The sequence below is a fragment of the Colobus angolensis genome, unplaced genomic scaffold (assembly GCF_000951035.1).
Source record: "Colobus angolensis palliatus isolate OR3802 unplaced genomic scaffold, Cang.pa_1.0 Scaffold14, whole genome shotgun sequence".
NCBI classification, from domain to species: domain Eukaryota; kingdom Metazoa; phylum Chordata; class Mammalia; order Primates; family Cercopithecidae; genus Colobus; species Colobus angolensis.
The window spans coordinates 14,138,189-14,151,023 of NW_012114488.1; the positions used below are offsets into that span (position 1 = coordinate 14,138,189).

The 12,835-nt window shown below is 39.3% G+C and overlaps 1 protein-coding gene across 5 annotated transcripts in view; it reads left to right on the forward strand.

Annotated features, from left to right (window-relative positions):
- PARK2 (parkin RBR E3 ubiquitin protein ligase) overlaps nt 1–12,835 on the forward strand; it is a 1,410,476-nt gene that overhangs the window by 286,715 nt on the left and 1,110,926 nt on the right. For all 5 annotated transcript variants that reach the window (XM_011934975.1, XM_011934976.1, XM_011934980.1 and 2 more), the window contains exon 2: nt 1,266–1,429. In XM_011934975.1, coding sequence (XP_011790365.1) covers nt 1,266–1,429 — 164 coding nt within the window. The remainder of the gene's footprint in view (nt 1–1,265; nt 1,430–12,835) is intronic.

Below are 12,835 nucleotides of genomic sequence, written 5' to 3' on the forward strand. Positions count from 1 at the left end.
ACATGTACCCTAGAACTTAAAGTATAATAATAATAAAATTAAAAAAAAAAAAAAAGATGTACATAGTAAATGCCACTGGTGCCCTGAATAGGGAAGATCAGGCTTTTGCAGGAGCTGATAGCCAGAGGCTTCTTGGAGGAGGTCACATTTGAAGTGGGCCATGGGGGTAGGCAAGATTTCAATAGGAAGAGGAGAAGGAGGGAGGTCATGAATAAAAGCAAGAAGTTGTGTGCAGCAGTTTTCTGTGATTTTTTTTTTTTTAACAGAGTACACATGGAGACTAATGAAGAAAATGCTGGAATATAGGTTTGTGCTAGATGAAAGGGATCTTGGAGTCTTTCCTCACCAGCCAACAGTGTGAGACTTACAGGATTTGAGTGGTGTGACATAGCTCTGTAGTAATGAGGCTCATTTTGCAGAACTATGTAGGGCCTTTTGGAGGTAAATGGACTGGATCAAAACTCCAGTTGGGGGCTATTATGAGGCTCTAGAAAAGATGTGATGAGATGTGAAAAGATGTGACTTTGAGCAGTGAGAGAAAGAATGGAAAGGAAAGGGCAGATGAGAGACGCTGAAGAGGTGGGACAGCAGGTGCTGTGAGAAGACAGCATGCAAACAGACTAGAGGATGCAACCTGGGTCTCACGGGGAACAGTGGCTTCAATAAGACAAATGGTGTCACTAGCATCCCCACCCCCTCCCTTCCAAAATAAAGGGCAAATAATTGTCTTCATAGACCCAGTGGAGCATTTTGGCCAGGACCATCCAAATCTAGGACTCTGAGCCATAGCCCCTAGTGGGTCTTCACTCTGGTCTATAGAGCAGCTTGGATTTTTTCCATTGCTATACCTTGAGTGCTAATACATTGCCTCCTATTTTTATTAAGAGCTTCACTGTGGAGGGAGTGTGAGTGTGTACAGGCTGTCAGAGCTGAGTCTTTTCAATAAACTCATGGGACTCTTTCAATTCCAATCAGGCAAGTGTCCTGCTCAAGCCTCTCTGTTTCTCAGGATGGATGTCAAAGGGAAAATGCAATTTTGGTTTGCAGGTCACTGACGAATATATGAAAGGGAAATCTCATGGGCAACTCTGTTTTTCACAAATATTGCTCTATAGCATTAAGTTTTTTGTTGTTTAAGTGAAAGAAAATATATGCCATTCACTGAAAGGCCGCAAGGGGTAAGTCGGTTGAGAAATGTTGCTATGGTCATTTAAGGGCTTCAAGTGATGCTCACTTCCTTTCTCCCTTCCAATTTCCTTGGTCAGTGTTTGTCAGGTTCAACTCCAGCCATGGTTTCCCAGTGGAGGTCGATTCTGACACCAGCATCTTCCAGCTCAAGGAGGTGGTTGCTAAGCGACAGGGGGTTCCGACTGACCAGTTGCGTGTGATTTTCGCAGGGAAGGAGCTGAGGAATGACTGGACTGTGCAGGTGAGTCTCCCTTGGTGGCCGTTCCTGGGATGCCGCCAGCTCCATTGCTCATGCCGCCTGCGCTGCCAATCTGACATTCATGCCTGAGATCTAATAGAATAAATAGTGCCTGGGGATTCCTTGAACTTTACTCCACACTGCTTCATTAATTCTGACCTTCTTAATTATGCATTAACACAGCAAGCAGGAAAGATTGGAAGAACAACTGTGTGTGTGTGAGAGAGAGAGAGAAAGAATACACGAGCTAGGCTTAGTGAATAAATGTTTACTGACTACAGGAGCAGCAAGGCACAATTTCTGTGTCTGTTCAATTTCTGCCTTACTTATTCCATTTGAATCTTAATGAAGAAGGATTCGAATAAATTGTTCCCAGTCAGGCTGCTCGGTCCCTGCACTGTGAGGAATTCATAACCCAAGTGTGACCCCTGGAGGATAGTGAGGGCTGCTGCTATGCTACGCTAGAGGAGGTGTGGGCTCCAGGCCTCATTGGCAACTAGCTTTGGACACTGCTTGGCCGGGACCAGAATTGCACAGTTCCGCAGCTGGTGGGGAAGGAAGCCTGGAGCACAACAGAAGTATACCTTTGCATTGAATTTCTCCAAGGTCCAGTAAAATTGTCACTGGAAATAGGCCCCTGCAACACAATAAGAGTGAATGATGCTCTCTTCTCTCCTGGCCCCAGCGGAGCTTCTGGCAGCCCACTGCTCCTAGCCCCACGAAAGCCCTACACACTTGTCATTTGGAGTGGTGATCTTTGTAGGAATTAGGGGGAACTGGTGAGGTGATTAATTAATACCACCATCACCTAGAATTAGAGACCAGTCCTTTGTTGGGGAAACTCGCAAATACAGCTCACCATTTGTTGACATTATTCTTTTTGAATGCAAGAAAGACAAACACTTTCTGGGAATGGTCCCTGTGACTATTACGGACCCTGCAGATACGTGTTCCCCTTTTCTTAACCAGCATCAATTAATGGCACTCAGGTTTAGAGCTGTATGGGGTCCACTGCTCTGCACAGGGGTACTCCTGGGTCAGGGTACACGAAGTCCGTCCTTGTATCTGCATCCTTTCCCAGTCTCTTCCGGGTGATGATATTAATGGCTTTGTACAATGCTCTCAGAGTTTGGGTATACAAAGAAGCTATAGAAATGCAAATTGTCCCTGTCATTCTGCATTTTGCATCTCCTGCTGATGGTGTTGAGGCACACACTCATTGTGCACAAACTGCTGAGCTCTGCTTTCAGGCAATTTGGTTTTATAAGGGAAGTGCATGTGCTAAAAAGTGTTTTGATTCTTTTTTTCCTATTTCCGTCAGCTAAACAGCTTTTCACTGTATCTGCCGACTTCTAAATCCAAGGATGTTTCCTTCACAAAGAAATAATTTTAAAACAGCTCCTTGAATCAAAACATTTGATATTGCCAGAACCTTCAGGTTCTCAACTGCCATTTGTGCTGATTCACATAACAATTAGTGATTTCATATGTAGTTAGACTAATTGCTTCAGAGGATTGACTTTGCAAGCATATGCATAAGACATGTGTTGATTTATGAGTCTTTATTTTGACAAACACTTTTTAAGCCCTTCCAATGTCCTAGGCTTCTCAGGGGATCCAAAAGAGAGACATAACTCAGCCCCTGTTTTCATGGAGACTGCTCTTTATTTACGAGCCCTAAAACCAAGAGAAATATTAGATTGAACCATATGGGATTGCCATTTTTATCGGTTCAACAATTTCATGTGGTTCAACCTAATAGCTATAATATAAGAATATGAAACATAACTGCCATATCGCACCTGAAAATATTATGAAGTTTTAAAGGTGGAGAAAACACATCTGATTGGAATTCACCAGGAAGAACTTCATGGATGAATTGAATTGAGGTAGGATTCTGTAGATGGAGGAATGGAGGAATGAGCATAGAGAATGCTTGCTGAAAAGGGTGGGTTCTTGTTCTTCTAGAACCTGAAGGAGATGTTGAAGATTGGACAAAAAATAAAATATGGGCTATATTTCACATAACCTTGACTAACTTGGCACTGAAGTTTCATTGGTGGGGAACTAGAGAAAAATGGGTTGCCATAGAAGGAAATGGGAAGTCTGAAGACCCAGTTTGGTTGGGGGAAGGGTGCTGCGTTGTTCCAACATGATGGGCGTTGATGCCAGCTGAGTACATGTGTTTGGAGATGTCTAACTGGCTGTTGAGAACTTATGTCTGAGGACACTGAAAAAGAAAAGTTGATAATTATGGAACTTATATTAAATCACAGTTAAATGATTTAGGTGCCAAGAAGTTGGCAAACTTTGTTCATAGAAGAGTTTCACTGTAAAGACTAGGAAGTTACACATGTAATTGCAAATTGATGTCTGTGTTTTCTTTAAGTGTACAACTGGCAGAATTTTAGCATCCTTTGATATTCTTGTATAATCTTAGAACATACGTTTGCAACTATTTAGTCAACACCTTTTAGTTACTCATTATCATTACAGGTGCTGTATTTCACAGTATAAGCACAAAATATATAGTAATAAGTTGCTGCTGAGAAAAAGAAGATGGACCTTGCATATAAGCTACTTAATGCTTCCACTAATGAACAGTAAATATACACCGTGGTGTCCCGAAGAGGAGATGACTGGGGTGGTATCTGTGCTCACTGGATGTTTTCCTCCTGTTTTCATTTTCATTATTATAGGTGATATGAACATATATATTAGCTTATCATGCAAAATTAGATATTGTGAGTATAAAAGAATACCCTATCAATAATTATTCCAGGACAAAAGGTATGTGTTGGGAGTATCCTGGGAACACTGAGGCAATGCTCACCCCACATATTGAGCAGTATCTCTCACACTTAGTTTCACCTTCTTTGAGGAAGACATTAGTTTTAGTGCCTCACCCCAGGTACTTTGGGGAACTGTAGCTTGAGACCATATTCTTATGAAATGTCCTAATTTTAAAAAGCGAGTTTGTCTATTTAACTGGCAAAGGATATTTGTAAGATTATAATAGAATTGATGTCACATCTAAAAAATTTTCATAGAATTCTCAATTCCGGGAGAACATGTCCACAGGCCACTTAGAGAACACTTTTAGAATATAGTTCTTTTCATTACACACTCATCTGTGCAGTTTTGTTGTTGGCAAGACTTTAAGAACTTTAAAGAATTAAAGGAAAATGGAAAAAAAATAGACATTGAAAAACGAATGATCTAGCACAGATTCTGCTTCTGGGAAGCTGCAGTAGACATACTTTTCCCTCTTTCTCCCAGCAGCTACACTAAAAAGCCTACACATTGCATATTGTACAGTTGACTCGTGGAGTCATGGAGTTAGGGGTGCCAACCACTGTGTCGACAAAATTCATGTATACTTTCATCTCCCCCACACTTTACCAATAGCCTGCTATTGACGGGAAGCCTTACTGACATCATAAACAGTTGATTAATACATATTTTTCATAGGTAATATGTGATGTATGCTTATAATAAAAAAAGCTGGCCGGGCGCGGTGGCTCAAGCCTGTAATCCCAGCACTTTGGGAGGCCGAGACGGGCGGATCACGAGGTCAGGAGATCGAGACCATCCTGGCTAACACGGTGAAACCCCGTCTCTACTAAAAATACAAAAACTAGCCGGGCGAGGTGGCGGGCGCCTGTAGTCCCAGCTACTCCGGAGGCTGAGGCAGGAGAATGGCGTAAACCCGGGAGGCGGAGCTTGCAGTGAGCTGAGATCCGGCCACTGCACTCCAGTCCGGGTGACAGAGCGAGACTCCGCCTCAAAAAAAAAAAAAAAAAAAAAGCTAGAGAAAACATTAAGAACATTACAAAAAAGGAGAAAACATATTTACTATGCATTAAGTAGAAGTAGATCATCAAGATTTTCATCGTCTTTGTCTTCATATTGAGTAGACTAAGGAGGAAGAGGAAGAGGGGGAGTTGGTCTTACTCTCTCAGGGGTGGCAGAGGCAGAAGAAAATCTGCATATAAATGGACCCATGCAGTTTAAACCCATGTTATTCAAGGGTCAGCTGTACAAGCTTATGAACATTCTGAAAGTGGTGAGAAGAATGTGGACGGACTAAGGATTTCAGAACCCAAGGAAGAATACAGAGGTGAATTTCTTGAGTTTTCTTTTTGCCACATTACCTCAGATGTGGAGCTGAAGAAACTGGCAACCTGGAAATGTCAACATGTGTAGACGAAAAGAAAAGAGAAGAGAAAAGAAGTGGAGAGGAATGGAGGGCAGAGAGAAAAGGGAGGGGGGAAGGGAAAAGGAAGAAAGGAAGGAAGGGAGAAATCCCCAACAATGGCCTGTTTTTTATCCAAAGGACTCAGAAAGGGGCTGCCTAGCAACATAGAAAACATTTAGACAATAACCAGTCTACTCCAGCCAAACGCAACAGAAAAACTGCGGCCCTATCCTTGTCCCCACCAACACTAGTAAAGGCCGAGTGGAGAGCCTTTTGTTTGAAATTTCTGAAATAAAACACTCATTGATGGCTATGACACAAGAATGGAAGGAACAGAGAAAAGAGTCAGTGAACTGGAAGATGGAACATAGAAATGACACAGTCCAAATGGCAAAGAAAAACTAGGCTGGGAAAAGAAAAAGGGAATAGAGCCTCAGAGACCCGTGGGCCTCTGATAGAGCATTTAAAGTTTGTGTCAGGGGATTCCTGGAAGGAGAAGATAATGGTGGGCAAGTGCTCAAAGAAATAATTGTTGGAAACTTCTGAAGTTTGCAAGAGACATAAAGTTATAGATGGATTCATAAAGCTGAGTGAATCTAAAACAGGAAAAACCCAAAGAAACTCACACCAGCACACAACATAATTCAGCTTCTTAAGACTAAAGACAAATTGTAAATCTTGAAAGAAGCCAGAGAAGTATCACACCTTCCCTATAGGGGTAAAATTGTTCTAATTACAGTGGATTTCTCATCAGAAACCACGAAGGCTAGAAGGAAGTGGCACAATGTTTTTCAAATCCTGAAAGAAAAGAACTGCCAACCTGTAATATTATACCCAGTGAAAATGTCGTTCAGGAATAAAGAACAAATCAATACTTTTTTTTTAGATCAAGAAAAGCTTTTTTTTTTTTTTTTTTTTTGAGATGGAGTCTCGCTTTGTCGCCCAGGCTGGAGTGCAGTGGCCGGATCTCAGCTCACTGCAAGCTCCGCCTCCCGGGTTTATGCCATTCTCCTGCCTCAGCCTCCCGAGTAGCTGGGACTACAGGTGCCTGCCACCTCACCCGGCTAGTTTTTTGTATTTTTTAGTAGAGACGGGGTTTCACCGTGTTAGCCAGGATGGTCTCGATCTCCTGACCTCATGATCCGCCCGTCTCGGCCTCCCAAAGTGCTGGGATTAGAGGCTTGAGCCACTGCGCCCGGCCTAGATCAAGAAAAGCTAAGCGAATTTGTCACCAGCAGATCTACCCTAAAAGAATGGCTAAAGAAATTTTCTAAACAAATGAAACAACAACAAAAAAAAGGAATTTTGGAGCACTAGGAAGGAGGGAAAAACATAGTAAGCACAAATATGGGTAAATACAATGCACTGGTTTTCTCCTCTTGAGTTTTCTAAATTATGTTTGAGGGTTGCAGCAAAAGTTATGGCATTGTCTAATGTATTTCTACATGTAGAGGAAGCATTTCAGGCAAATATAAACACAGATGCAAGGAAAGGTAAGATTTCTAAACTTAACCTATAAAATAGCAACTGCAGTAGAGCATGACAAGTTAAGAAGGTATAAAGTAAGGTCTAGAGTAATCGGTGAAGTAGGTAAATGGCTAAAATACAAAATAAAGACAACACCAAATGCTGGTGAGGATGTGGAGAAATTGGATTACTCACAAATTGCTAATGGGAATATAAAATGGTAGAGCCACTCTGGAAAAGAATATAGCAGTTTCTTTAAAAATGACATATGTATTTACCAGATGACAGAGTTATACTCTTATTTATTTATCCTTGAGAAATGAAGACATAGGCACACAGACAAGTCTGTATATGAACGTTTATAGCAGTTTTATTCATATTAGCAGAACATGGGAACAACTCTAATGTCTTTCATGGTCAGTGGTTCAACAAACTGGTACCTCCATACCCTGGAATATTATTCAGCAGTAAAAAAGGAGCAGGCTGTTGATACACAAAATATCTTGGATGGATCTCAGGGGAAATGTGCCTTTGGGGAAATGACCTTCCCCAAAGGTCGTGCACTGAATAATTTTATTTATATAACATTCTCAAAATGACAAAATGATAGAAATGGAAAACAGATTCATGCTTCCCAGTGGTTCTGAGGGGAGTGGAAGCAGGCGAGAGGAAGGTGCGGCCGTGAAAGTGTAACAGAAGGGACCCTTTGACCGTCCTCTGTGCTGACTGCAACAATGCTTATAGTACAATTATAACATCTAGCTGGACAAGGTGTTACCATTGGGGGAAACTAGGGAAAAGGTAGCTGGCATCTTTCTGTGCTATCTCTTACAAATGCGTTAGAATGTGTAAGCATTTTAATATAAAGTTGAAGTAAAAAAACAGAATATCTGTCCACTTTCACAGAGGAATTGAAACTATCACTTTTTTAGAAAATCAACAAGCTTGCTGTTTGTCTCTCTTTTAAAGGAAGAGTAGGTATTCAATAAGTGATATTTAACATAAGAAATGAGAAAAACAATTTAATTGATTAGCAGATACATTTAAAGACTTGTTCATACTAAGAATATTGGGTGAGTAAAACTTATAGAGATATTAACGTCTCTTTCTTGAATTCTTTTTTTTTTTTTTTTTTGGAGACAGAGTCTCGCTCTGTTGCCCAGGCTGGAGTGCAATGGCAGAATCCCTGCTCACAGCAAGCTCCGCGTCTGGGTTCAAGCAATTCTCCTGCCTCAGCCTCCTGAATAGCAGGGACTACAGGCATCCGCTACCATGCCCGGCTCATTTTTATATTTTTAGTAGAGACAGGATTTCACCATGTTGGCCAGGCTGGTCTCAAACTCCTTACCTCAGGTGATCCACTCATCTCGGCCTCCCAAAGTGCTGAGATTACAGGCATGAGCCACCGTGCCTGGCCTCTTTCTTGAATTCTTAAACAGAATTTTAGCACATTATAGGTTGGAATAGACATGATGAGTATTTATTTGCAAAGTCTTTACCAAATATTTCAACTAAGCAAAAGTAAATAGTTCTTGACAATTGTGTACTCCAGTTGTACATATTTTTAAAATTAATTTGTTAGTTATACACTATAATTTTAGGAAATAAATAAGCTAGGTTGGGCACAGTAGCTCACTCCTGTAATCCCAGCACTTTGGGAGGCTGAGGCGGGCAGATCATTAGGTCAGGAGTTCGAGACCAGTTTGTCCAAAATGGTGAAACCCTGTCTCTACTAAAAATACAAAAATCAGCTGGGCATGGTGACATGAACCTGTAATCCCAGGTACTCGGGAAACTGAGGCAGGAGAATCATTTCAACCCAGGAGGCGGAGGTGGCAGTGAGCTGAGCACGCCATTGCATTCCAGACTGGGCCATAGAAAGACTCCGTTTCCAAAAAAAAAGGAAATAAATGATCTGTTGTGGTTATAAAGTTAGAGAAAACATTAGTAACATATTTATGTAATGTAATAGCTTAATTTGTGAACTAAATTTATGCAAAATGCTTTTTTTTGTAATTCAAAAACTTTTTTTTTGAGACAGAGTCTTGCTCTGTCCTGCAGGCTGGAGTGCAGTAGCATGATCTTGGCTCACTGCGACCTTTGTCTCCTGGGTTCAAGTGATTCTCCTGCCTCAGCCTCTCAAGTAGCTGGGATTTCAGACCTGTACCACCACACCCAGCTAATTTTTGTATTTTTAGTAGAGATTGCTTTCTCTATTGACTATAAAACAGAAAGAGGCTAGCATCAATTTAGAGCGTTGAATACATTTCCACCATGATTTTTTGTTTGTATATAAAAGAATTCTGCAAATGACCAACATAATTCGTATTTTAACTGATTATAGGATAAAAGAAGGCCAGGCTCAATACCGTTATACCCAGAGCACAGTTGCGCAACGATTTATTTCTGTGTAAGAGATTGGTCGTGTCAATGAGATCCTCCATCAGTACGGGACTGATACAGGCATCTTCTCTCTGAAGGGCTGTCTTGCAAATGGAACTTACTGCTGGCCTTCTTTATTTAGGCAAATATACATATCCTCTTGAGTTCCTCCAAAGAGCAGGTACATTATGATATGAACAAGTAAGTGCTGCTACATGTCTGAGTCTAGAATCAAAGAATGGTCATCCGTACAGAGCCAATGCTCACTTCGGGAAGACCCTTGTTTCATCTATTTGTGTCTGGTTGCGTCTATGTGTCAGCCAGAAAGCATCCCTGAATGACTTACCTCTTTGCATAATTCAGAACCCTCAGAAATGTTATTTTTCTGTTGAAAGGAAGCCTTGACATTTCTGTGCCCATGTGGACTTACAGAACATCTCTGAGGATTGCCATCAATAAGCATAGACTTAAGAAAAGAAAAAAAAAAAAAAAGCTGAGATTCTTCTAACTTCTAAGAGGCTGAAGATATATAGTCTGTGGATTCATTTAATAGGCTGTCATCTCACAAATGTTTCCATTGTGATTACACTCATATTCCAAGGCAGGCAATGTGTGAGAGGGTGAAACTGCAGCAATCCAATCTCCAAACTCTTAACATAGGATGCATCTTATTAGGGTACAGGAAACCTGCCAAATGACAGAGAAGAGATGGCACACTGTGAAACTGTGTCGCTATTCACCGAATTCCTAGTTTCAAATACTCTGTTGTCTCCATTACTGGACTAAGATGCCATCATCCAATTGACCTGATGTTATCTGAGATTTTGCTTAATACAGTCATCATCCTTTAGGAAAGAATTTAAGAAATGAGAGGTTGTGTCTATACACCCAAAAGCTCTGAACCCAAAGAGGATTCACTGAAATTTCGTCTTTACTTTTTCCATTTTTACCAAGTCATTGTAACAAGCCTGAGATTACTGTCACGGAACAATAAGATTGTAGGTGAGAAACCTCTTTCAAACTTACATACCACACTCACTTATGATGAATATATGTGGGAGTATATGTGCTCCTTCATTTTCTATTTCTATATGGGCTTAGATCATAGCTTTAATTAATAAGTTACCATTAGTAAGTATTTACTCCAGCATTGATTTTCCTTAGATATAAGTTAAATGGCAGATGAAGTTAAATGTGTGGGATATGATCATTTATGTTATAATAGTTTATGTTAAAGTATAACTTTAGTGATGCCTGTAAGACACAGAAAACACAATTAAATGGGAATGGGAGAGTCTGGCCTAATATGTTGTGTTAACTTTTTTTTTTCCCCCTCAAATATTAGGTTTAATTTTGATAAAAATAAAATTCTCATAAACAATTTAGCAGCAGAAGTTAAATTAACTGATATTAATATTAGACAAGTGAAGATTGCCATAGTAGCCTTTATAAGGCACAGAAGGATGGGCTAAAAGATCTTTCTTTGGCCATGCACTAAATCAGAGGATGCACAGACTCATTTGAATAGAGGCAGAACATCAAGTATTTATTGAACTATTGTACAAGCCCATGATTTATACAGTTGGTGTCAGTATAGTGTTCTAGTATCAATTGGTTTTGGATTTTTAAAAAATGTTTTAGCCTTTTGTGCGTATATGTCTTCACACAGATAAACATACATTCATTTGGGGAATGCATTTCTTGAGAAAACTTATAATTTTTGTGGATGTACTTTTGTAAACTGCATTGGATTGAAGATTTTATTCATTGAATTTTATTTTGCGTGGAATGTTTCCTGTCTTATTATTTTTTCTGGTCACTTTGCATTCAGAGGTATCACTCAGGTAAGATTTAATATGTAGACTAATTATGGCACAGAGCTCTGGTTTTTAAATTAATAGAATATTCTGACGTTAGAGGGAGAAATGAGGAATGTGAGAACCCACTGATGTTTGTGTTTTGAGTACATCACAAACTCAATTTCAAATATGTGGGCTTTTGAAAGCTCAGTGCAGGTTTTGCCAAGGATATTTTCTGCTCATTTTTATAGCCTTACGTATTTCAAAGGCAATTGGGTCTGTGTGTTTGCATTCCATCTATACATAATTCATCAAAAACATTGTTCAGAAAAGAGAGGAAATAAACACAAACATTTGTTTAAGATAGTTCTAGTGTTATTTAAATCTCGGATGCTAAGAACTTCAGAAGCTGCTAAAGTAATTAACATCTGCTTCCTCAGTTTACCTGTTTTGTACCTTGGAGTCAATTCTTCTCATTTTGAGGAACATTGAGATACATGCTGTTCTTATAGGAGCCTAAAACCTTTTATGTTTTTTCATTCCAAGGGAGTTTTATGATGCCATCCTACACACGTGCTTATTGCTATATATAAATGAGAAGTCAAAACTTCAAGAATGTCATATACTAGATGAAATCACTTAGAATTCAACTAGACTTTCAAATACACTGTTATAATGAAGTACAGCAGATATGAATCACTCTAAAGTCAGACTGTCTGGGAAGGGCAAGTCATTTAAGTTCTCCAGTCTTTATTTTTCTGATCTATATGAAGTGTAGAGAGTAATAATGCTTATATTTTTGTATGTTTGTTTTGAGTGTTATATGAAATCTTACCTACAAAGGACCGACACATAAACACATTTTGACCTGTTATTAGTTTAATTTGATGAATAATTCACAAAAGAAAAGATAAACATTTTATTTGTGATGTGCAGTAAATTCATCCCATGATTTATTCTGTTTTAAAACATTCCAAAAGGAGACATTTTGCCTCATGCCATACTGCCTATTCCACCACTCGAACTAAGCTGAGAACAGAATATATTTGTGGGAACTCCTTTGACTTAAGTCTAAACAGTTATCTTAAGAAAATAATATATTCTATTCTAATGGAGTTTACTTTTTTAGTGCACTGAATATATATATGAAATTTTATTTGGGGGAGCAATTTTGCAAGAGTACTTACTGTTCAAAATCTGTTTAACAAGGAGCATGAGGTAATTTCAGATTTCTCCTAAGAGTCTGTGAGTCACTTGAAAGTAAAATAGAGGGCAAGAGGATCAGGAAGCTCTCTGAAGAGAAAATACATTCTAAGACCCACTTAAATAGTTATATTTTTGCCTCTGTAAATTATGAGCAGAATGAAGATTTTGAATTTACATAATCTGTCATTTTGTAGTACACTGAAATCTAGTTGTGTGGCTTTAGCCTTGCAGATTAAATAGATACTGATCTTTTTGTATTTGTATTTGTTTTGATGGCTTTATTTTAAAGGTTGGTTTGTGTTTGTTTATTTGGTTTTTTTTTCTTTTTCTTTTTTCTTTTCTTTTTTTTTTTTTTTT